Source organism: Marmota marmota, unplaced genomic scaffold (genome assembly GCF_001458135.2).
Source record: "Marmota marmota marmota unplaced genomic scaffold, marMar, whole genome shotgun sequence".
Taxonomy (NCBI): Eukaryota; Metazoa; Chordata; class Mammalia; order Rodentia; family Sciuridae; genus Marmota; species Marmota marmota.
Window position 1 is genome coordinate 9458294 of NW_025999977.1, and position 27500 is coordinate 9485793.

Sequence of the window (27500 nt, forward strand, 5' to 3'; positions counted from 1 at the left end):
GAGAGAGAGAGAGAGAGAGAGAGAGAGAGAGAGAGAGAGAGAGAGAGAAAGAGAGAACAATAACTCAAAGCCCTGACAACTGCACTACAAGCATTTTAAAAAGAAAAACATTGTTTTCCCCTCTTCTTAAAAGAATATGAGTTTCTACTGTTTCTATGTATGTATAAAAAGATTAGGCAGATAAAATTTTAGATTATTTAAGACTGTTAATTCTGTATATAGGAATAAGACTGTCATGCATAAGGTCCTCCTTTTTAAGTATTTTTTTAATAATACTGGCTTTGGGGTATGGAACCAATGTCTGCCTTAAAAGTCAACTCTATATAGGAGAGGATGGGTAAAAAAAATTCAATAACACTTTATATTAAGTGTAATGTATAATGAATCTATAAAGAATATACTGTATAATGAGATATATTATACATACTATATATATACATATATATACATATATTCCTATATAAATAGTATTGCTGCATCTACTTTTCAACTATTTAGCTTTTCCAATTCCAATCTCCTTTAAAGACTATGCTATGACTATAAAAACTACTTATGGAAGAAAAATACTGTTTAGTGTACTTGTGAATTTTTATTTCAATGGCAAGTTTCACAAAACTGCTTAAATAATTTTCAAAAATTTTATTTCCTATATAAGTGGTATAATTTAATACATTTAGAGAGTCATTTGAAAGAAATTGGCTAACTGAAGCCTTTTAAAATAAAGTAAATCAAAATAAAGTAAATTTCTAAATGAGAATATCCAAATGTCACTGATATTTATAAAATGAGACAATGGATATAAAAGTAATTAAAAATAAAACTTCTGTAACATGTAAGATAGTATGTAGATAAATAGGGTACTTTTTACTTGATGACAATATTATATTAAAATATTTTAAGAATATAAGACTTCATTTGGATTTCCCTTACAAACTTAAATTTCTAGTTTCTGAACTAATTAGAATTGACTTATTATGGATCAGGTACCTTATCAGGTGAAGAACAAAATTACCATGGACAGTCAATGGGTTAAGAGGTCAATATAGAATAAGAAAATCAATTTGCATTGATTAAACAAAAGATCCATTTTACAGAGCCCAAAGGATTAGCTTTTAAGCAGAAATCTTTGAACTATAAGGCATTTTCAACTGAGAGATATGTACAGAGAAGGGCATTATAAAACACCTAGGAATTTTTACAAAAAAAAAATGCATAGTAAATGCTATAGTTAAGGTGGCCAATATTTATTGACATTATAAACATGCACAGAATTACTATATAATTAGTTAAAAAACTTTCTGAAAAGTGTGAAAGTGTGTAATTTTTTTCTTATGCCAATCTTTGCCTGACTATTTACTTAATAGGAGCTGGACTCTTAAGATCTATAGTAGACTGCACAGTGACATATTTTAATGTTGACATCAGTTAAATATTATGGTAAAATTTAGAGTCTAAGGTGAAAAATCAAAATGATAAATCTTTTCTGAACCTCTTCAGTGGAAATAACTTTAAATGGCATAAAAGTAAAATGTAATTAAATCAACTCTCCTTATTTTTTTCACTTAATGGAAATTTAAGCTACCTGAATCAAAAGTTAAGACAATTTTGTACTTAATAGCAAACATAATGATTATCTATCTGATTAGAGTCCTTAGATTCATATGTATACTACTTTCTACCAACAAGGCATTTATTTACATGATTCCTGTAGACCTTAGTAGAGAAGATATAGTAAAACCAGACATGTATTGCACTCTTTAAATCTCTTTGACAATTGACACCTCATCCACCTCACCCACCACTGCATTTCTTACCTTCAATAGCTAGCATTGCCCGCAATTCCCGGTTCAGCAGTTCATACCGCCGTTCCAAATCATGTTCTTTTTCCCTAGGCAAGTTGCAAAAGTTCATCAATATGCTAATTACTAAATCATTAAACACTTAAAAGAACCTTTAGGTTACATTGATTTTAGGACTCATAACTGACTTTTCTCTTTAACTTTAAGCCACTCCAAACAAATGATATACAAAAACCTAAAATCTTTCTCAGCTGAATATTTACTAATGCTATTATTTTCTTCTTTGAATTCTTGAATGGCACAGAGGTATATTTTAATCTGAGGATAAGTAGTCCCATTCTTCAAAGCTTCTTGTATTAGGTGCCAGATATAAGACTACTTTCAAAAATGTTTTTTATAGTTCATAATCAACACTCTTTTATTCAAAACTCTATGTGAAAAGATTATATAAGAAACATGAAAATATTACCAGCACAAATTTAAAAATGGAGACAAAGATTCTGGATTAGTTAAGTTTTGTGCTTCATCATAATTCTTTTATCAAGTTCATAAATGATAGGAATTATAAAAGTAGATTTTTCCAACAAAATAAAAGATAAACCTGGCCATTCCCACACTAGGTGGCATACCATAAGAACTTTGCTAGTGAGCAGAAAGGAACAAGCGTTAGTGAACTAACACCAAAGACTAGAATGTTTACATTTGATCTATTCTCCATTTAACTTTAATTCCTACAGTCATAAAAAGGTCACTTCTATTTAAGTAATTAAGCTCTTATCCCAAAGTTTAGATTAACATTATCTGTAGACAACAAATGTATTTTTGTTCTTATAAAGTGTTATTTTATTTTTAACTTAGAACTTGTTCAATAAACTTCAATTTTATTTTTCTAAAGGGTTTTCCTCTAACCATTAATATAAACCCAAACTCCTTTTTCTGCACAAGTGATTTATTTCCAAAACATAAGAACTGTTTATATACCTTGACTTTTTGTAAAACAAACACTTTTTCAGTGTTTAATCACTCCATTTACAAATTTTTACTGTTTGGATGGAAACAGTGAAAAAATGTATGTATATATGTATATTTACTTTTTAATATAAAACATACTGTAATAGAGTATAAAATATACTGTAATTTCTAAGGAAAGAAAAAAATTGAGCTCAATAAATAGGAAACTTTAAAGAAGGCAATAACAGAAAGCCTAATGCTATAGGGAAAAACAAGCTCAGTCATGAGTACTTACAGTAGAGAAAGCTGGTTCATTCTTCTTATTAAGGCATTTTTCTTATTAACTAACATAAACCATTCTTGCATCATAGCTTCTTCTTCTTCTGTGTTCTTTGCTGTGTATAAAGAGTTACTTCTTATTTATATGACATTTTATAAGCCAAATGATAGTTTAGCACAAGTTTTTTAACATTACAAAAAATATTTTAAATATTCCAATACTATATATAAAACTGCTTATAATAATATAAGATTAAAGTCCAGGACCTGAAAAAATAATTAGTATTTAAAACATATAAGCCAAACTTCTAAAGCTGACATTTTTCAGCATGTATATTTCAGTCCCCCTGGACATACCTATAGATCATATTAACACTAAGTACTGTAAACAAAATGTTCCTCCTTTTAAATCCTCCCTAGAGGCTGACTGGCTATTATGTTTCAGTGAAGAACTGATGGTGATGACAGACATATGGTCATGATTAAAAAAAATTGAAAAATCATTATGAGGATCATAAGACTAGCAGAAAGATCAGAAAAGTCCAAAGATTGTGTGAAAGCTTCTACTTGTATCAATTTAGTTTTTCTTTTATTTCCTCCCTCAAAGTAAACTAAAGATTATATATATGTGTATGTATATATATATGTGTGTGTGTATAAATATAAATTAAAAAAAAAAAAATATATATATATATATATATAGAGAGAGAGAGAGAGAGAGAGAGAGAGTATTACAAAAAGACACCAACAGGTCTCTGTGAAAAAAACACATTACAGTGAAAATAATGTTTAGAAAACATTTGATTAGAGAAACAATCTAAAGTTTGTAAAGTTACTGATTTCATAAGTTATACTTCATACCCATTCCATCATCCGTATCACTCTACTTCTCCCCACAACACACCAACAAAAGCTAGTATTAAGGATTATAATACAGTACACCATGTACTTAGTATTGTTCAGGTAGAAGTAGCCCCTAATTATACTCAAGAAAAATATCGATTTTTCTCACATTTTTCCTTCCTCTGCCTTAAAATTATACCTAGTCAAATTTATAATTCTTAGCCTTTTCTCCCTGAATTCCACCTATGCTTGGTTTATTGCTTTACTAAGCCATTATTTAATATTACCAGTCCAACATCTGTATAGAATTCATGGGATTAAGTTAAATAGCTGACAAAACATTAAATATCCCAATTACGACTATTATCCCTGAAGTTTTATTTTCTCTTTAAGTGAGATGGTTTCTTTTACATTTCAAATATTATGAGTCCATTTTAAAAATTCAAAAAATACAGAGGTATATGATTGAATAAATGTCAAATCCTCTTTCACTGACCCCACCCCTCCTCACCTCCTCACTCCATTTTCCTTCTCCAGAAGTAGTATATTTCCTCCCAAATCAGACAGCTCAGCTGTCTATCAAACACATGTATATACTTTATCTATAAACACATCTAGATTTCTCTCACAGATATGAGTTCATATTATATTGTGTCCTAGGATTTATTATATCATGTGTCCAAATATCTACTTCATATTGATGCATAAGTTATGGGCATTCCATAATTAATTTAACTATTTCTACATTAATAAAAATTTAAAGATATTTAAAAATAAAATAGAATATAAAAAACTGATCTGTGTACAAAAGATTAAACATGTATTTCAAAGTATCCCTATAAAACAGATACGTGTTATTATTCATCTTTGGGGAGAACAGTGGGGATATGTGCCTTCATTAAATGCTGTTAAAACTAAATGGTATGAAGCCGACTTAGGATAGATTCTTTTAGAGTCTGAACAAAAGTCTTTATTGTTTTACAGTATTTTTAATCTCTCCTTTAGGGTAGCTGGTTTTGTATTCACTTTGGACCATGTGATGTCTTGACACTGGTCATGTGATACAGGCTGCGATAGGCACAAATCCCTGGGTAGCAACAAAAGAAGAAAGAGTAAAAAGAAAAAGCTGAGAAAAAGCTTGCAATTTGGAAAAAGGCCAATTGTACCCTGGTGAAAGCTTTTTTGATCAGTGAAATGACACATGTGTGCAATATTAATAGGTGTAGATTTTATGATATTTTATTTTCTGATTAAAGACCTAATTCTTGTGTTTATAAACTAAGTAGCTTCTAAAAATATAGACATATTAAAACTTTGTTTTGAGATTAACTTAACCTTTAATTGAGGCTTTCAGGCAATACTAGAAGCAACCAGCCTACACTTAAATTAGCATCATTTTCTTCAATGGAACACCGCTTCCTTGAGTATAACAATATTGATGTGGAACTGTATTATTTTCAGTTTAACTTATGCCTATGATTTCTAGGTAAGAATCCAAGATCCCCTGCCTCTAATTGTTAGGAAATCTCTAATAATAAAAGAGTCTCATGTTTCAAAAGGAAATAAGCCTAATGATAAATATTTAAAGACACATTACACATTGTTACATAGATTATTTAAATTAATTGAAAAACATCTGTATCACTAAATCCTTATCTGAAATTGTATATGATGGAAATCTATTCTAGTAATAAAAATTAAAGTTTCTTCTAATCCATCACTACACTATTGTTTTTAGGGGTTTTAAATTTTTTTTTAATTTAAAAAGCTCTTAAAAGCCAGTAAGTTGAACCATTACAAATTAATCCTGACTTTAATAACTGGTTAAAGACCCCTTTAGCTTTATAAGTAACAAAAAATATTAAAGCCTGTGATCACAGTGAGCTTTTCTCATTTCTCCTCTAACCATTTGTTATTTAATCCAATACTAGTAATCCAATTTGTCCATCAGACTTTTAAAGGGCAGAATGCAACTTCCTCAGCTTAGACACTTTTCAAAGTACAATATATTTTTCAAATGAATGCTGGATGTTTCATTTTTCCCAACTGTTCCTAGCTCTAATGCACGAGGAAAAAAAGAACAAGATGAACATTGTTCATACTGATTAAGTAAGAGCTCATTAAAGAGCTGTCAGTGCGGTACTTTGAATATGCATGAAGCATATAATCAGATCTAGTACCGTCACTAGAGGAGAATACGGTAAGTACAAAGGATTGATTTAATTACTTAGAGTGGGCTGTGGTGGTAAAGCAGTCTTGTTAGCGAAAAAAGAAAAAGAGGTTGTATTCTGGCACTGTTATAAAAAAAGGCAGTTTTAGCTTCTGCCACAATACCTAATCTCAGAATAAAGCACTTTACATTGTAGCTTAAAATGAAGACTGTCATTATATTATAAAATGGCCATAAATCATTTAATCTTGTTTAACCTCACCTAGCTAACTACCTCTCTTTCAAAATTATCTTTAATTTGTAATACAACCACATTTTTGTCACCTCAGAACTAGTACTGGTATTTTTTATAAATCTTAAAATTTTTTCAATTTCATGATCTGAAAAATTCAAGACATACTATTGAAGGCCATTTTGAAATAAAAAGTGACTTCTACAGTCCAGTATACATTTACTAAAATTTAAAATAATGCCTGGGATGTTGCACTATATTTTAAAATATGGTACACCTCCTGTTTATTTTATTACCAATAAAGCATCATAAAAAGCTACCCATTTTCACCTTAATATTAATATAGTCTCTAGTAATATATTTTGTATTTTGTTTCCTTTAAAGACTTCTGTTTTTTATTTTGCCTCCAGATATATAATGTTCTTTCTGGTATCACACACTCTCTTAATGTCAGTTTTTTTTCTCTTAATCAATTGTAGTTGAAGTATGAATTGTGAAAATTATTAAGAAATCAAAACAATGATAATGGCAGGAAAATAGCTGTTAAAATGACTTAAAATTATTCTTCCTCTCACACAGTTAATAAAAAGAACTTCATAGACAGCAGCACATTTCACACAGTACTACATGTAATATACTTAATAAATATTAGTTGACTACAGTAACTACCTTTATATTCCATTTCCTCAAACAAACAAGATTTAAAGTTATATAATTTCATTTAGGAATTCATTTACTAATCCAAGAATTTGTATGTAGTTTTCATTTATTTTTTTCAGAAGTAGTGTTTTTTCAGTATGTTTCAAATGAATAAAAAAATGATGTCAGAATCTTGGAATTATTAATCATATTTTATTTTATTTTTGCAGTTCTAGGGATTAAACTAAGGACCTTATGCATGCTAGGCATCTACCACTGGGCTACAGTGCCAGCTCTGAATCTTATTTTAAAAACTGGCTTCTAAATAAACTTTTCCTAATATTCTTTTCAATATAATATCATCTATTTACAAAATTATATTTTAGACAGTGAATTCTTATATAAATGCAAAATAAGGAATGATAAATACAATTGTAGCTGAATATAGGATGGATTCAGTGGGAAAAGGTAAAACCACATAGTTGTAATACTGTTGTTATACATGTAAACAAAGCCAAGGTTTTCAACCATGAAAACATTAAAGAATGCTGAAATCTTGCCACAATCCCATAGTGGGGAATGGCTGACTAGTATCAAATACAGCTCTCTTAGTACATCACATCAAAGTTAAACCAAATATAAAACCAAAAATGCTGACATTAAAAATTGTCCTGATGGGGATTATAGAATGATATTTAAAATACTTTATTACAATGGAGAGACACTTGAAGTATCCAACCAGCTGTTATCAGAGAAAGTAAAAGTAAAAACTTAATGGAGGGGTCAGAGGCATCAACTCCAAAGCCAATAAACACCATTGTCAAACTATAGTTTCCCAGTTTTAGAAAATATTTAAACTTAGGAAAGAATTAAAGCTATATTAAGAAAATAAATTTTACTATATAAACAAGTGTTTCTGCTCCAAGAATATTCCTAATCAACATTAAAGAAGAATATTTTATAATTCTTATTGACATTTTAGCATCAATTATCTTATTTGTTTAACATGATATATTTACTATAGTATTAGGAATATAAACTTTAGGGCTGGGGATGTGAAGCGGTAGGGCGCTCGCCTGGCATGCGTGCGGCCCGGGTTCGATCCTCAGCACCACATACAAACAAAGATGTTGTGTCTGCCAAAAAACTAAAAAATAAATAAAATACTCTCTCTCTCTCTTTAAAAAAAATAAACTTTAGGGAAAATGTGCCTCTTTGTTTACATAAAATAAAAACTAACACATTCTCTCTCAAAATAAATACATATTTTATTTACCCATTTGGAAAAAAATAAATGTGGGGAGATAGTTGAAGCCACATCATTCTACAGTTCTGACAGACTTCCATGCATGTACTTCCTATGGAAGTAGGCATAGACAGCTTCATCAAAGTTCTTCCTCAATTAATTTATACACAATTTATTTCTATAGGTTGGAAATTAACAGCAATTTTATTGAACCAACTCTTTAATGGGGTATGAATAGACTGTTTTTATACCAAAGGCCTATGTTAGATTTCTGAAAAGGTAATAAACTAAGCTCAAAGTTAACAAAAAAAAGCACTGAAGTAGTCATCATGGGAAAAAGTATAACTGATGAAATTTACTTATAGTTTCCTGTGTGTGTATTGCTGGGGACCAAATCCAGGGTCTCATACATGCTAGGCAAGTACTCACCGCTGAGTTACATCCTTAGACTATAGTATTTTTTTAAAAAAAATGACCTATGAGATGGGGCTGTATTCATAACTTTCACTGCTAAGAGACTTTAAAGGTATTAATATGATACACATTACAGGCAATGCATACCCCCCGCCCCCCAGTACTGAACTATACTACTAAGCTACACCTCCAGCCCAAGTGCATGCCTATTTTATTCATTTTATTTTTTATTTTTTTGTAGTGCTAGGGATTGAACCCAGGGCCTAGCGCATGCAAGGCAAGCACTCTACCAACTGAGCTATATCCCCAGCCCTGCATGCCTATTTTGACTACCTATATATGGGTATTTGGCTTAAGTTAAATTACTGAGGCTGGTTTCAAACTTGCAACCCTCCTCCCTCAGCCTCCCAAGTCACTGGGATTATAGGCATGTGCTAGCAAGCCTGGCTTTAAGTTAAAATTCTCAGAACTCAAGGGCTGTATTTATTTTTTGAAGGTACATCTAACATATTTTGTAAAAAGAGAAAAAATACAGTCACTTTTACAGACATCAATCTACAGAACAAACAGTATTTTACTTGGAGAATCAATTATGTACCCTTCAATAAGGGGGAAAACTTGAACTGTGAACCACCCTTACAGATGGATAGCACTCCCGCCCCAGTAATTCTTCCTCCTTAAGTTTGGACTGTACCAGGCAGACTCCCCTTTACCCTCTCCCTAAGAGCCATCTCACAGTCATGTCATGTGAATGACTACAAAGAGATTCTAGCCAGCACAGTGGCTCATGCCTGTAACCCCAGAGGCTCCAGAGGCTCAGACAGGAGGATCGCAAGTTCAAAGCCAGCCTCAGCAACAGCAAGGTGCTAAGCAATTCGGCGAGACCCTGTCTCTAAATAACATACAAAATAGGGCTTAGGATATGACTCAGTGGTTGAGTGCCCACGAGTTTAATCTAAACAAAAAAGTTCTAAAGGTTCTAGAGACAGAGACATTAGTGTTAAAAGACAAACATGAATAAAATTATTTCTTGAAAAGTGGGAGCGGAGGAAAACTATTTCTATTTTAATATTTGTTATTTTAAGATGTGGTTTTTAAATACAGATGTATACATAAGCATGTTCACTTTATCCAGCGGCACAAGTGGGTTTGCAGATGAAAAAAACAAAAACACTGGATCACCACTGGACACTGGATCACCAGTGCCATTTCTGCATACAAAAGATAGTCACAGCCATGGTGAGACAATAATGTGACTGGGCACCAGGTAGTGAAAGTCACTTACAAAGGGTTTTAGAGACTTAAGAATAAAGTAAGTTAGAGACAATAGTACACATCTGTAATGCCAGCTACGTGGGAGCTTGAGGCAGGAGGATCCCAAGTTCAGCCTGGGCAACTTTGTGAGACTCTGTCTCCAAACAAACAAACAAACAAACAACAAAAAAAGAACCCAGAGTGTAATTCAGTGGTAGAGCACTTGCCTAGAATGTAATGAATGTATGAGACCCTGGATTTGATCCGTAGTGCCACACACATACCTCCACCCCTCAAAAAGAAAAACAAAAAAACAAAAAAACAAAGTAGATCATGGGATATTGATGAATACCAAAGAATGAAAGAGGTAAATTTTAAGATAAAAAATTACTGACAAGTGGAATACTTCTAAAATTTTATTATTATCAAAAAATAAAATTTACAGTCTGAAGTACAAATTGATATAATTTGAAGAAAAGCAAAACGTTTCACTAGGAAAGTAAGTTTTCATCTTTTTTTTTTTTTGTGTGTGTGTATGTGTGTGTGTGTGGTGCTGGGAACTGAACCCAGGGCCTTGGGCATGTGAGGCAAGCACTCTACCAACTGAGGTATATCCCCAGCCACAGTTTTCATCATTTTTTTTACAGGAAGGTATTTTGATATTAAAAGCACCGCTCCTTTAAAATCAGTTTATGAAATTGTCAATGTAGATGAAGTAGCTGATTTATTAAATAGTGGGTGAGAATGAGATTGGATTCATTGAATTTAGAAAATTAAATACAATTTTTAAAACAAAAGGACAAATTCAGGTAGATTTACCACAGATGTGCTTTTTCTAATAAAGTTTCTCCAAAGATATATTATAAAAAGTAGTTAGCTACTTTTCTAGGTAGTTTCCAGTTTGCTTAAAGTCTTTAAAAATATCATCAAGAAATCTTCAGAGCCTCCAGTTTCCAATAATAAATGAATTAAAAAGTACCCCACTGTAAAACCTGTACAGTTATGTTCTCTTCCATTCTACTCCTGCTTTGATCAAGCCTAGATTCAGATAACCAGGCAATACTAGGATATAAGCTTAATTATTTACTTTCTTAATTTATTTTATTTTTTGTATACAGCATGCCTGTATTTATTGGTTAAGTTTTTTAATGAGGTGCTAAGAATTGAACCCAGTGCCTCTTATGTGCTAGACAGGTGCTCTGCCACTGAGCTACAGCCCCAGGCCCCCTTATTATTTTTTTAAATATATATTTTTTAGTTGTCAGTGGACCTTTTATTTTATTTATATATGTTGCTGAGGATTAAACCCAGGGCCTCACACATGCTAGGCAAGCACTGTACCACTGAGTCACAACCCCAGGCTCCCTCCTTATTTTTTAATTGCCAAAAATAACATACAGAAATTGTTTTGGAATATGTACACATTGTGGTATGTCTAAATTGAACTGATTAACACATATAGTTTATCTTTTTTGGAGTGAGATGAAAGCACTTAAAAATCTACTCTCAGCAATTTTCAAGAATAAATTTTAACTATCGTCACCATGTTATAAAATAGAGCTCTTGAATTTATTCCTTCTGAAATTTTGTACTTTTGACCCTAGTCATTCCCACTTTACACCCTACCCTCTGTACCCCGTTCTCTGATAACTACCATTTTACTCACTACTTCACTGAGTTCAACTTCTTTATATTCCACATATTAGTGAGATAATTATGTTTGTTTTTCTTATTTCACTTAATATAATGTCCTCATATGTACCTTAAATATCTTTATTCCATGAGGAAGAGCTAAAGGGAATTATTCCTATCTTCTACTAGCCTTTGGCCACATTCATTCTCAAACCACAGAAGTTTAAGCAAAGAAGGATGGTGCAGAAGCTTCTGTGGCAGATTTCTAACTTGAGCAGGGTTTCAGTAATTACACATCTTGAAACAAATGCAGTGAGTGCTGTTTTTCCAGGCCAGGTGACTGGTTAGTTTCAGCACTGTAATCCCTCATCCAATACCCCCTTAGTTTTCTTAGTGGAGCTATTCTCTTCAGTACAGTACACAAGAGACACTCACAATGGACTTGTGCCATTTCCTAAAGACATAAGAACAACAGTGTCAAAGAGACACTGCCATATTTCCCTCATCATGTCACTGACAGCCAATAACTTCCTTATAAAGTGGAAATAATGGTAATGATGATAATTATAATAGCATGGAATATTTAATGAGGTTATACAACTTACCTAAAGTTAGCTAGTGATGGAACAGTCCTCACATAGTCTTGTGAACCACCATTCTTAGTCACCCACTTAATACATGAGGACTCATAGGTAATTGGTCTTAACAAAACAGGCTCTTTATTTTGAGTTCAGAGCAACCTTAACAAAACCTTCAGAGTGACTCTCATAAACAAACAAGTTAACAAACAAAAAAACCCTATCTCTGGCATTAGAGGGGTAGAGCATTTGCCTAGCACATACTTTAAAGCCCTGGGTTTGAACTGCACCCCCACCCCCACCCCATCAACACACACACACACACACACACCAAAAAAAAAAAAATGAAAAACAGATTCCACAAAAACCCAAACTACCTTTGATAGATAATAAAACTCACATCCTGTTCACTTAGTTCATCTATTACAGAGGATTTCAGTAACTTTTCCCATGCAGGCAAATAGGATTTAACAAAGATCTTAGAGTAGCATATCCTACTTCACAAAGGAAGTTAGCTTTTCTTCCTCACTGAGGTGTCCATAAAATCCTTGAATTATAGGTTAGTATGAGGTACCTTCCAGAAACAGGATACCAAGAATAGACCTGTCTACTTCTTCAGTAACCTTGATTCCATTGGGGCAATGGAAATAGTAGTCATTTAATGAAAATGTTCAAGCAAGAATATTCAGCCTGGCATTGAACTATCAGGGTAAAGTTTCAGCTCTGCTCTTTAAGAGTTGTTAAACTTGGATAGGTTATTTATCTCCTTAGGCTTCAGTTTCCTTATCTTTAAAATTGAGATAAATGTACTACTTTGAAGAGTTTTATGATGACTAAATAAATTAAAATATGTAAAACACTTAGAATAATACCTGGCCTAGAGTACTGGAAATAACATAATGGTGTTATTTTCACTTTCTCTCTTGTACCCCACACATCATTCACATACACACACACACACACACACACACACACAAATAATTTATATTACATCTGTTTCTCTCTCTATACACACACATATATACATACATACACACAAACACACACACAAAGTAGAGTTCTGCTTCATAAATTTAAAAATAAATTAAGAAGGTACATAATTAAGCTTATATCCTGCTTCAGGATCCTCCCTTGACTCCTAGGATTTTCTAGGATTTTTTTTTTTTTTTGTGGTACTGGGGATTAAATCAAAGAATACTCTACCACTGAGCTACATCCCCACCTCCCCAGCCCCTTTTAAATTTATTTTGAAACAGGGTTTAGCTAAGTTGCCCAGAATGGCCTTGAACTTGTAATCTTCCTGCCTCTCTAGTTGTTGGGATTATAAGAATTATGTAAGTTTATAAGAAGGCAATACAATGCCTGCCTGATTCCTAGAATTATTAATGGTACAAGGTATGGTAATCACAGTGATCCCTCCTGGAAGAGTCTCAGAGTTTCTCTCACTGCCAATGCAAGCACCAGAAAGACCCACTCACAGAAATAAATATGCTAGACAACATGATGCAAATCTTAAGGTGTTTATTCCATTGAGTGCTTTCTTTTTTCTTTTAATTTCTTCCTTCCTTTCTTCCGTCCCTCCCTCCCTCCCTGCAACCCCCAGCCCTGAGCATGATATTTCTAATTTCTCTACATATCTATTTTCCTAGAACAGTTAATCAAAATGCATCCTACAATCACTTCATCATTTTCAATCTACCCATGCATGGAATCCCATCAACTCCCCACTACTCATATTTCAAACTCTCTTTCCCTGCCCCCCTTACTTTCTTTTAGAACTGGGTATTGAACCCAGGGTCTTGCACATACTAGGCAAGCACTCAATCACTGACCTACATTCCTGGTCCTCATTTTTCTTTTCTTAAAGGAGCTACTCAGATGCAAATTATGAGACATTTCCCTTCCCAAGGCTGTACATACTCTAGGAAGTCTATTCCAAAGGTCTTCTGGCTAATAGCAGTTTCTTCAGTCTGAAATTCAGAGAAAATCTAATGTGATTCCCAGAATCTCTGGTATTCCCAACAACACTTATGTTTAGATTTCTCTTCAACCTAATCTCAGGATCTGTTAAATTACCACTTTTAATGTGATACAATTTTTAAAATATCCCTTCCTTAACCTGAAGAACTTTATAATATATCTCAATAGTCCATGTCAGATTCTGACATAAATCTTATGAGCCAATCTCCAGCCTTTACATATATGGCCCTGTGTCTATTTTTTTCCCAAAGCTGTAGTCCACTTAAAAAGGGTCAGAGCAATAACATCTAAAATAACTTACATTCCCACCGAAAGTTATGATCAACTTTAAATATGTTTGTTCTTTACAATGTATTTGTTAATAATTCCATTATTATCAAATATAGTTCACAATTAGCAAAAAAGCTACCTAGTTGGCACTGATAATTTTTAGCATGATTAAAAAAAATTGGGAGCTAGGATGTAGTCCACTGGTAGAGTGGGCAATTAGCATGCACAAGGCCCTGGGTTCAATTCCCAGCACCACAAACAAACTATCCTCTAAAAACAAAGAAAAATAATATCTTAATGAAATTATATTGTATAAAGCTGACCTTTGTTGGCTTTATGAAATAGTTGGCACTTTTTTTTTCTAGAATGGTATTTTACTTTTTTTTTTTTTAATACTAGGGATCAAACCCAAGGGCTTGCACATGATAGGAAAGTGCTCTACCACTGAGCTACCGCCCTAGCCCAGTTTATTACTTTTAAACTGAAATGTTTACTACAGTTTTATTTAACTTTTAACTTTGATTTAAAATAAGCACTTGAGGGGCAGAGGGTGGAGCTCAGTGGTTCAATGCTTGCCTAGCATATGCAAGGTGCTGGAATTGATTCCCCAGCACTACAAAAATAAAATAAGCATTTGAATTAGTTGGCCTTGATGGTGGATACCTGTAGTTCCTGCCAAGGCAGGAGGTTCACTTGAGACCTTCTGAGAAACACAGTGAAACCCTATTTCTTAAAAAAAAAAAAAAAAAAAAAAAAAAAAAATAATAATAAAATAAGCACTTGAGTTAAAACAAATGGTATTTATTAGAAATGTTACATTTTGGCTCCATTTAATTTATTCTCATGAGAAATAAAATATTTATGACTACATTAGTGATTATTTTTCTGTTGAAAATGATTTATAACTGAAATAGTTTATCAATTATAAAAATTGTTGTGGACTTCAATGCTTTAAAATTAAAACTCATTTTTTTAAATGAAGAAATGCTGGTGCTTTATACAATTTGTAGCTTTGGCCACCAAGTGGTGCTAGTAAGTCAGAATGAACTGGCATGAAATTGGGTGGCTTTAGAGTGGGTAAAGAATGGAGAAGCAGTATGTAACCAGTCAGCAAGGGAAATGCAAGGGAAACTTGTAATTGAGATGTCCATTACTTATGCACCGTGAATTCACATGTCATCTCCCACTTCATATCACCAGTTTAAAAACAAAAAGGAAACTATTCCATGTATTCTTATGTTGATGGTAGAACAGTTTTTGAAAAACTGTTTACTTTCTTTTTATTTTTTTAAGATGAGGAGTCTCACTATGTTGCCAGTTCCTGGATTGAAGTGATCTGTAAGCCCCAGTCTCCTGAAGTAGCTGGGACGGTAAGCATGAGCCATCAGTCCTAGCTTGGAAAATAATTGTTTATATATGTATTTGGACTAAAATTTATCCTTTAAGGCTAAGACTAATCTTTCTCTATAAATTTCATCCAAATCCATTAAAACAAAAACAAAATTTTTCACAGAACTGATCAACACACATTAAAAATTAGTTGGCAATATTAAGCATTTAAAAATATCTATTTTTAAAAAAATTTTTTCTTTTTTTTTGGAATTTTTTAAATATTTATTTTTTAGTTTTTGGCGGACACAACATCTTTGTTTGTATGTGGTGCTGAGGATTGAACTTGGGCCGCACGCATGCCAGGCGAGCGCGCTACCACTTGAGCCACATCCCCAGCCCTCTATTTTTTTTTTTTAAAGATACCAACTCATCAGTATTCCTTAATTGTAGAAAAACAAAAGGAAATAGCGCCTTTCAGTGAATGAATGCCTTTCTTGATCCAAATTACAAGTGATATGTGAGGACAGAGAACAGATACAACGACTATATATGTTCAGTTTTCTTATGTAAAGAACCTAGAGGCTTAAGAAACATTATAATTTACCATTCACTAGAAAAAAAATTGGCAAGGTCTCCAAGTAGAATGAATAATAATTCGAAAGTAGGAATTTCTAATCCCAGATAACAAGAGAAAATTCATGGCTATATAACTGGACAGTTCTATCCCCAAGAAGAAGGGACTGACAAGATCAAGTATGCACCCAGTTCATTCTCTATATTATTATCAATATTTTTAAAGGAAAGTGTTTCCATGTAGGGAAAACTGGAGAAAGGTGTCAGAACAAAGCTTGCATCTTTCTACCAACTACCTGATTTTGACTCTCGACTGAGGAGGCAACTCACACACGTGTCCTTCTCTGATGTCATTCTTTGTCAAATTGTGAAATCTTGGTTCAGGTTCTTAGGATAGTGTAAGGATGAAACAGAGAAAGAGAAAATCCATTTGTAAAGTTGATTCCTATATGACGTCCTAAAATAGGTTTCTCAAAATACAATATGTAAGTTCAGTTTGCTTCTGGAAGTGCCTTAAAAAAACTCATAAAAATTAGCATACCAATTCAAGGGACTAGTAAAATTCCTAAGGCTTCATCCTAGTTATTTATTTACATGAAAATTATGGTATTTGTGCAACTGTTTACCAATATATAATAATTAATAGATAATTTAAGGGTTAAAAAACAATAAGAACAATTTTTTAGTCTTATGCCAAGTTCCCAAAACTATTCTTCTGGTATTTTTTGAGGGAACGAAGAATAGAAAGTGAGAGAGAGGGAGCGACAGAAAGATGGGGAAATAACATCAAAGAAAAGAGTTATAGAATGGAGATATGCATATCAGGAGCTAAGAAAAAAAATTAAAGTAAAGGTAGAAACAATAATAAATAATGAAACTTACTACCACAACTGACAGCAACAGCTACTTTTGTACTAAGTGTTCACCTTCTGCCAATTCTTAAGGTATTATCAGAGTTTTATTCTTTTTTTAAAAAACAGCTAAGAAAACAGACTCAAAGAGTTTTAAGTAAGTTGTCCAAAACCAGCTAAATTCCAGCTGGGATCTTACTGATTTTAGAGTCCCTGTTCTTAAATCTCAATACTGTGTTTAGCATATCTTTAGCCATGTGTTTCTCAAATGCGATGTGGATTACCTGTATTTGAACTGCCTAGATGGGCCCAGTCCCAGATCCACTGAATCAGAATCTTTAAAGCAGGACCTTGAAAACTGTTTTTTTTTTTTTTTTTTTTAAAACAAACTCAGGCTTTTTATGGATATAAAAGTTTGAGAACCACTGTCTTGGCCCTTTCACAAAGAAGTCACTGAGATTAATTTTTTTTTTTTTAAAAAAAGAAAGGGTGATATTCCATGTATAACATGTTATTTTAGCATTGGCATGACATTACACAAATTTAATTTCACATTCAGAAGAAAAACATGTTGCTGCCAAATCAGTTCAAATGCCTAAATTTTATTTCATAGATAGTTGCTGAGAAAAAACACATTTTCCTGGAATTTCTACTTTTTTAAATGCGAAAAATTTGTATTGCACTCTAGAATAAGGATATACCTCACTTAAGGAAATAGGCATGTTCCAAATTGAAAATTTTGGTGGTGGGATAATTCTTTAGGTACAAAAATTATATTTTATATTTCCAATTCAAAATTTCTAGTAGTGGAAATACTGTCTAAAAATCACTGGTAGAAATTATATACATTTTTTTTCTGGATAAATGAATAAACATGAGTCAGCAGATGAAAGTCAACTTAAGACTGTAGATAGTAAAAAGCTGGGGCATACAGTGACTGCCAAGGAGAGAAGAAACAAATGTCAGAAATGAGAATCTTAGTAGGCTCTCTGCATTTCTGAATCAGAAGTTTCTTTCTAGAAATGCTATAGTCCAATGCCTACTGCATAAACTAGAATGATTCAACAATTGAATGCTGCTACTTCTACATAAAATTTATGTATTTTCCTCCTTAAATAGTCTAAATAACGACACACAGGTAGAAATGAATATTAATATTACAATTAGCTGAACAAACTGTGTAAGTAAAGAAAACCTGAAAGTATGATATTAGTTTCATTTATAACCACAGAAAGAAAAAAACTATAGAAAGAAGATAATTTAGGAATATTACCTTTTTTTTTTTTTTTCAATGCTAAGGATCAATCTAAGAGGCTTGAGAATGTTAGGCAAGTGTACTGAGCTACATCCTCAGTCCAGTATCACCAATTTAAAAAATTGAAAATGTATAAAGTAAAGAGGAAAAACACTATAGATACATTACAGTTAAATTTTCTTTTTAAAACAAACTTTACTATTGCCTTTACACTGCATATTTAGTCATTATTAATTTTAATAATCAAATGCCTATTATAGTATGCATCTAACACACAATAACAAAATATACAAATGTGAAAAGAGAATAATACTAATTTATCTATCTATCTATCTATCTATCTATTTATTTAGTATTGGGGATTGAATTTAGGGCACTCAACCTGAGTCACATCCCCAGTCCTATTGTGTATTTTATTTAGAGACAGGGTCTCAGAGTTGGTTAGTGCCTCACTTTTGCTATGGCTGGCTTTGAACCCAAGATCCTCCTGCCTCAGCCTCCTAAGCCACTGGGCTTACAGGCATGTGCCACCATGCCTGACTAGTAATTTATTATTATAATTACTTTATTTAATGCTTGATGATGTCTGTAAAATTCCTAGCATATTAGTGTTTTTCATCTTTGGGTATCTTTTATTTCAAAGAAGACGGTGTTAGTCAGCATTTCATTCATGGGACCAAAATACTTGAAAAGAACAACTTAGAGGAGGAAAAGTTTATCTAGGCTCACAGATTCAGAAGTTCAGTCCATTGTGGGCCAATTCCATTGGTCCAAGCTGAGGCAGAACATCATGGTGGAAGGGCTTGGCAGAGGAGCACTACTCTGCTCATGGCAGACAGGAAGCAGAGAGAGGAGAAGGAGAAGGGACTATAGGGAAGATGAACCCTTCCAGGGCATGACCCTAGTAAACTACCTCCTCCAGCTACACCTGACCTGCCTATGGTTATCACCCAGTTAGTTAGTCCATTCAAACTAGGACAGGCTGATTAGGTTATAGTTCATAATCATTTCACCTCTGAATAGTCTTGTACTAACATAGGAACTTTTAGGGGACACTTTATATACAAATCATAACAGAGAGCTTGACAAATTTAAGAACTGAAGAGATCATATACATAATATTAGCTTGCAAAGAAAGAGCTGAATAAATGCAAGCTAATATTATAAAGCATATGCTAGGGCCTGTGCAAATGCTTGATACAAAGTAACTAAATTCTGACAAATCTCTTAGCTAACATACCTTATCACTTTCAACCCAGTGTGTCCAAAAATTAATTATTATCATTACCCAGGGGGTTTTTACATTCTGTATAGTACCTTGAACATAATCAGGGATCAAAACATATTTGTTGAATGAATGAAAATCCTAAGACGTAAAATATAAATGAATTTCATCCTTTATAAGAGTTAGAGTTAGGTCCCCCCCTCCTCCCATTTTGTGGGTTTTGTTGCAGTGCTGAGGATCAAACTCAGGGCCTCATAAATGGTAGGCAAACACTACTATCAAGTTAGTTCTCAATTTTTATGTTTAAGGCCATAGTGTCCTTTTATTACAATGGAAACTTAGGCTCACAGCCCATAAAGCTGAGATAGTAAGTAGGGATGAATATAGCAAAAGGTAGAGTGGTGCCCTGGCTATCATCCTCTCAGGCAAGATCTCAACTCACTGCTGGAATGGCCCAGTCTGTGTTTTCAGATGAAAGTATACTTAGGATTAAGCATGAAGAATAGCCTCTCCTGTAATTACACCAACAGCAGTGGAAGACAGAGTTTGATATATCATGGACAGGAGTACTGAAGAGAAAGTGGATAGAGAAACTTGGAAAGTTGGGTCTTGACTCATTGTTCTCCTACCTAGCTATGATTCTGCTAATCAAGGATGTAACAGAATCACTTGTCTGACATGTTCTTTTATGCTTTTTTACTTTTCTGCATATTGCACTAGAATATAATTGCATGGTATTATATTACTTCTTGCAATTAGAAAATTATGTTATATTATTTTGCATTCTTAGAATTAGGTAACAAAGTAGCTAAAATCTTTACACAATAAAAAACACAGATTCATAAAACAGACCAATAACCTCATCTCATTTACCAAAAGTGTGTTAGCATTTTATTTCCAAAAAGGAATGGACACTATCAACTCTTCAAGTGTATAAAAGAAAGTGGCTCATTGCCCTAGAAATTGTGTTAAAAACTCACTTTGCAGAAAATTTATAAACAAAAAATGTTATATGTATGTTTTTAAACTAGCTTATTTATTATGACATAGATTAAATGCCCTATGAATTATCAGTAGTAATTATTTCAGTAGAGAAGAGGCTAACTTTAATATTTCAGAATCTTAGACATAATTTTTTTTACTTTACAGTATCAATTTCCTTCAGTTTGTCTCTACTTATGAAAGATTCTTTTGGAGACACATTATAGCCTTGCTTCTCTATTTGATATTTTGTGTGTAGAGATCAAATGGAAACATTCTACTTATTAAAGTTTATTAAAACTAAAAATTTCATTTTTTAATATTTATTTTTTTAGATATAGGTGGACACAATATCTTTATTTTATTTTTATGTGGTGCTGAGGATTGAACCCAGTGCCCCACGAATGCAAGGTGAAAGCTCTCCCTCTGAGCCACAATCCCAGCCCTTAAAAACTTAACATTTTTTATTTTTAATATGGCATCTCATGTTAGAAAAAACTGCATTATGGACAAATCTATATTTCTTTTTAGTTTTGTAACTAAAATAGTTATCTCACTAAGTTTAGTGTAGAGTTTTAATGACATGGCCTCTTTTCTTATAATAACTTATATGGAAACAGGTATATATCTACTATAAAATAAAATCTCTATACAAAAGAGAGACATTTTATTACACAAATCCCAATTCCCACCCATAGTTAGGAAAGACATAGAAATATCATACTACATAGAATTTAGAACTAGCAAACTATAAAAAACTGTTATGATATTTATAGTCTCTACTTTATCCTGACATTAAATATGGTTCTTCAAGTTATTCCTATTATTGTAGGATTTCCTCCCCCCTTCATTTTGTTAGAAGTAGGAATATAGGGCTGGGAATATAGCTCTGTTGGTAGAGTGCTTCCCTCACATGCACAAGGCCCTGAGTTCAATCCCTGGAACAACAACAACAACAAAAGTTTGAATGCATTACAATATCTTGTATTTTATTTATTTATTTATTTATTTGCAGTTCTGGGGATTGAACTCAGGGCTATGCACATACTGGGAAAGTAGCTGTACTGTTGGGTCACAACCCTGCCCCCACATTACAATATCTTTAGAGGCAAGATCTGAATTATGTGAACAAAGTACAATGTGCAAAAATATAATTTTTCAGGATAAGAGAAAACTTAAGGAACAGAACATAGGAATATCAAATGTATATGTTAAATGCGAAGAACATTGGCAGAAATGTTCACACAAAATCTGAAAGGTGTTACTTTTTCTTATCAAACATCCTTTCCTGGGTATTTATTAGTTGTAAAGAGTTAGTTTAACTCCAAGTTCAGATATCTTAATTTATAAAAATGTTCCCAGTTGGTTTTCATTTTTTCTTTTCAAGATATGGACGTGGTGAGAGATGGAGTTGAGGACTGTCATTCCCCCAGTAAGTGTACAGTGATTGCTAGAGAAAAGGAGGATAATGAAAAACATGTTTCTTTGAAATATATAATTAAAAATGTCATAAAAGTAGGGACAGGGGATGTGGTTCAGTGATACAGTGCTTGCCTAGCATGTGTAAGGCCTTGAGTTCAATCCTCAGCATAAAAAAGAAAGAAAGAAAAGAAAAAAAGAAAAAAAGGAAATTTCATAAAATAGGCAATCTTAACTTTATGTTGTTCTCTATACCCTAAACCATTAAAAACTACATAATCTGCCATTTTCTAAATTGCAGAATCTAATGCTTTCTATAGATCTTGCTTTAATGTTAATGAATTTAATAGACACAAATAGCTAGCATCAAAGATACAGTGAAAAGCAGAATACTTCAAGCATTTAATACAGCTAAAGGGGCAGATTAGAGATCAATAACAAAATCACCTGATAAAAAAGGAAAAAGGTGTTGCATTAAAAGGCTTTTTGCTTTACATGTGAAACAATACTGAGAAACCTGTATTTTAGCACTTGTACTCAACAGGCACTCCAAACTATGCAATGATGAGAACAGAGACCCATCCTTTCTAATAATCTTGTGACAAAAGCTAAAAGACATCATCCTATTAACTAGTGATCTCAACTGCTAATGCGGAGTACTTCCTGGTGCCTTTTATGTAGAATGCTGCTATTAAAAAACCACTAAACATTCACTGTGAACAACACAGAATCATTCATCTTTTATCAGCATCTCTTGTTAGAAGAGTATGAGTGGGGCTGAAGGTGTCATTGATATTATGGAGTGGAAATTAATCAGAAATTTTTCTCATATTTTCTTCATCTCACTAATTTACTTTTGTTCAAATTTCCTCCTGTTAAAAAGTTCATACCCAACCCCCTGTTGTACTCTTTTAAGTTGAGAATATTCAACGAGTTCGCCCACTGAAAAGCACCAGGTCCTAACACAAAAAGCATTCGAAATTCTCATTTAGTTGTCTTTATTTTGCTAGCACCATGTGGTCCTTGAAGATGTAGAAAACATGGGAAGCCGAGTAAAGATCAGAGCAAGCTCATTAGCATTCTGACAAAATTGGAGTGGTGGAGATGTATAGTTTGCCTAGTTTGTCGTTTTGAAAGCTACCGGTGGTAAGCTTTCTATTTCATTGTGCCTTTGTCTTTTGGGGGGGTTTCAAAGCAGCAGGGTATTTGTTAGCCCTTGGTTTGCACAATGCATTGTGGGAACCTTTCCTGCACATTCAGCCCTATATTAGTATCATTCCAGTTTGAGTCAAAAAGTTTTTTTCACTATTTATGAGAAAAGGACATGTGTGTAATTCTTAATGTATACACTTAATAATGCATTTATTATAGCTTTTCCTTTCCCTTATGCCTGAATCATGGTGTCCAAGGAGAGTCAGAACCTAAATTAGGTTATTTTCAATCATTTGCAAATGTTGCCACTTATTTCAGACTATAACAGTAAAGAAAATATACTTTTTTTTCTTAGTCATAAATGACTAACAAATAACACAGGATTGAGTTAAAGTTCAAAAGCTTAGTGCTCAATATATAAGATTCCAATTCTATTTTTGAAACCACTATAGAGAAAAAAAGGGGTTTGTGCTTTAAAATTATGTAAATAAAGACTGCCTCTTAGAAGACTTAAATAAGTTATTAACATACTCATTGGATTTTCTTCATTGTCATCTTTTCTTCCTCTTTTTTTTTTTTTTAAATGTAAGACTTTTAAGAGCTAAAAGCTACATTAATGCTACTATTCAACATGAATGTTTCCAAGTTGCAATGTAATGGATAAAGGTCTTTGGGGATGAATTTATCTGCTAAATCCTTGTGGTTGCCCTCCTATCTTGGATGATGACCCAAAAGAATGTCAACAGCTCATTTTCCCAGAGAGCTGGAAGGAGTCCCTATGCAAGACATAATCTGCACATTCTCAAAGAACCATTTCAAACATTATATTGCACAAGCTGTTTTAAGTGATTTTCCTCTCATCTCTAGTATCCTAACAGTACGTTGGACATCAGTGCCTCTAAAATGAGGGCTAAATAAAGTTTTACAAGTAGCTTCTATGTATGACATATAAATTTTTAGGTCTACTTTCAATGTACATTTTAGAAACTGTTCATTGTTACAATAATGTTTATGGTATAAGTGAAATAATGTCTAAATTAAAGATTAATATATTTCATAATTGTGAAAAATATATTTTTATTATTAGTTATTAATTTTCTTATTAGAATCAAATCTCCTTTATGGGTACTATCTATAGTCTTTAAAAATTTGTAATTAGGGCTGGGATTGTGGCTCAGCAGTAGAGCTCTTGCCTAGTATGTGTGAGGTGCTGGGTTCGATCCTCAGCACCACATAAAAATGCACAAAATAAAGGTATTATCCAACTATAACTAAAAAAAAATTGACATTTGTAATTATTATCACAAGGCCAGGAGAAGTTAAAGAGTAGTGGTGAAGCCAGGCACAGTGGCATATTTCTGTAATTCTAGTGACGCAGGAGATTGAGGCAGCAGGATCACAACTTTGAGGCCAGCCTGGACAATTTAGCAAGACCTTGTCTACATGAAGCCTTTGATGAGGCAATATTTGATTATATCATGTTTTACTTCTTTTCTACAGTAAGAAACTGAGAGCTTAAAACAATGACCCATGCCTGTAATCCCAGATACTCAGGAGACTAAGGAAGGAGTATCATAAATTGGAGGCCAGCCTAGGCAAATGAGGGAGACCCTGTCTCAAAATAAAAAATAAAAAGGGATGAGGATATAGCTCAGTGGTAGAGCACTTGCCTAGCATGTGAAAGCCCTGGGTTCAATCCCCAGTATAAAGTAGTATGTTGTCATAGGGATTAGCTTTTACATATTAACTGTTCATAGGCATGTATTCAAATGATATAATTTTACAATATTTCTAATTTAAACTCTAGCTTCATCCCTTACAGTTTTTAGGTTTTATTCTACAATTTAAAAGACCATTCTTTAAATAAAACACAATAAAACCAGAAAAGACATGCTATGTGGCATTTTGTAGTTATGACGTGGCTACTTATGTATTATTAGAACTTGAAACTTGACTAACTTAAAGCTTAATATTAAATGTATCCCAGTATTGAGCTGGTCTGCTGATAGTCTTAAGTAAAAGAAATGGATGTTACCTTAGTCATAATGATTGAATTAGTTTTATTCTTTTTGATATCAATAAGGCTGAAAATTTGTTTTTTTCAGTGCATTTTCCTACCAACATTTCTTGAATAAAATCATTTGTATTACTTAAATTGGAGAGTGGTCAGGAGTATCTAAATCCAGCTTTAAAACAAATATTTTAACCATTACTTTGCTGTATGGAAAGCAGACTATATTCCTTCTAAAAACATTTCAAAATCATATTTTCTTGAATTTAGACTGATCATAAACAATTTAGATTTATTATACCAAGATTGCTGAAATATCACTGTGGTAAACAACTACAAAAAACATGTAAAGAAATAGGACTTCTTAGGGCTGCAAATAAATAATTTTATAACTTTTAAAGCAGACTATATTTACATTTATAAAAATTTCAAGGTCCAAAATATGAAGTGGCTAAAACATTATAAGTAAGCAAATGTAATGTATAGCTAGACAAGCTACACATATACTAACATTTTTATATTATATCAAACTTGAAGCTTCATCACAAGTATTCACACTATACTGGTGTTTAGGTTCCTACAACTTAAAGGCCAGATGTTTTTCACAAATGACCAACAATTGTAGTTAGAATAAATTAATGATTGATTTTTTAAAGCTTTGATGGAATTAAGCATACTTCTTTTCTCAATGTGCCTATGTGAATGTTTGCCTGTTAAACTTCTTCTTCTTTTTTTTTTTTTGACAAGTGAGGCCACCCGGCAGAAAACAACTGATGCAAAACCCAGGAGTAATCCCCTCTGTTTAGTTCAACACTATGGTTAGCCTTAACACTGCCTCTATTATCCAATGGATTTAGAGAAACTTTCATTTATTTGTTGGCCTCAGTTTTCAATTCTGTTGCCCTCTTAAGGAAACCTAGACTTATTCCTATGTAAATTCACTTGCATACTGGTATAAAGAAATGTTCTAGAAAATTGATTTCCCCAGCAAGCTAAATAGGAGTTGTGTACATATATAGTGTAAAAAAAATAAGTAAAAAGAATCAAGATATAAGTTAATAATATATTAAAGATTTTAAAGCATATAATAATCTTCATGGCACAGGACTAGAGAGAATTTTTTTCCAACAATATTTTAACAACATATGGATATGAACTTAAAAAAAAAAAACAAACTGAAACCTCTGGAATCTAAGAAACTTATTCTATTATTCATAGTGACAAGTTGCTAAATTAAAATTTGTTGTTTTTCCTAAAGGAAGTCTTTTAAATATAAATATTATATAAATATTTTTATCACAAATATTTCACATTTTCTAACATTTAGATTTATTTTATGTGAGATAAATAAGGTAGAAAATAAAGTTTTAGTTTATTTGTGGGGACAAATTAGGGATTTGTTTACTATGAATAATACATGATAGCAAATAATTCATATTCTCTCTCTCTCTCTCTCTCTCTCTCTCTATATATATATATATATATATATATATATAAAATTTATTTATTTATTTATTTATTTGCAGTGCTGGGGACCAAACCCAGGGCTTCACACATACTAGGCAAGTGCTCTATCACTCATTCCCAGTGCCCAAAGTAATTTTTAAATGAATTTCAAGTCTGGATTGTTTTTCTAGAACATTTGGGTACTGATTTTTTTTTTTTAAATGAACCATCTAACAGCATGGCTTAGGGGAAGGAAAACATGCTGGAATTTGAGTCAGAAAACACCTGCTCTAATTACAGCTTTGTGTCAGCCTCTTACTCTGACTTCAATGTTTTCATCAGCAAAATAAAGGGTCTAGACTATATGATCTCTAAGACATTTCATACTTGCATTTATAATTAATGGTAGTAATACGTACAAAACAAAGTGATATTATTAAAAGTTCATATTAGAAATTGTGTCAAAAGTTGATTCTTAGCCTTTTATACTTTCCAATTTCTTGAAAAAAAATGCTTAGTATAATTGTACATAGATTGCATACGGACAACATTCAGCAACAGAACTTCATAATAAAGTTTGCACTTAATGAGAAATGAATTACATACATCTTTACGAAGAAATATTAAATTTCCTCGGAATATTCTTTCTTGGCAACTTTCCCTAGTTAATGCAATGAGCATTTATGCAGAGCAAAACATATCACCCAGAATACTATTTATACCTTGACTTGAGAGTGGAATTAGCAATCCTCACTAGTATACTTTCCTTTTCCTTAGTTTGTGTCTCCTAGAAACAATGACATTAGTTTCTAGATATACTCAGCTAAAATTTTTTTTATATAGACCGAGAATTCAGATGTTTATATAGGACACTTTAATTTTATAAAGAAAGTGAAATAGAAAAATTATGACATTCTATTATCCAGAAGAGAAGTAGTCTACAACTGAAAATGTACTTGGGTTTATAG

At 32.5% G+C, this 27500-nt stretch overlaps 1 protein-coding gene across 16 annotated transcripts in view; it reads right to left on the reverse strand.

Moving 5' to 3' along the window:
- The window catches only part of Ehbp1 (EH domain binding protein 1), a 305040-nt gene that overhangs the window by 5995 nt on the left and 271545 nt on the right, over positions 1-27500 (reverse strand). For 13 of the 16 annotated variants that reach the window (XM_048804245.1, XM_048804243.1, XM_048804235.1 and 10 more), the window contains 2 exons: positions 3046-3145; positions 1815-1888 (listed from right to left, as the gene is read on the reverse strand). In XM_048804245.1, coding sequence (XP_048660202.1) covers positions 1815-1888; positions 3046-3145 — 174 coding nt within the window. Of the gene's footprint in view, positions 1-1814; positions 1889-3045; positions 3146-16469; positions 16580-16896; positions 16908-20722; positions 20733-25784; positions 25829-27500 lie in introns of those variants that run through there. The other 3 variants (XM_048804248.1, XM_048804247.1, XM_048804249.1) reach the window with 3 other exon arrangements.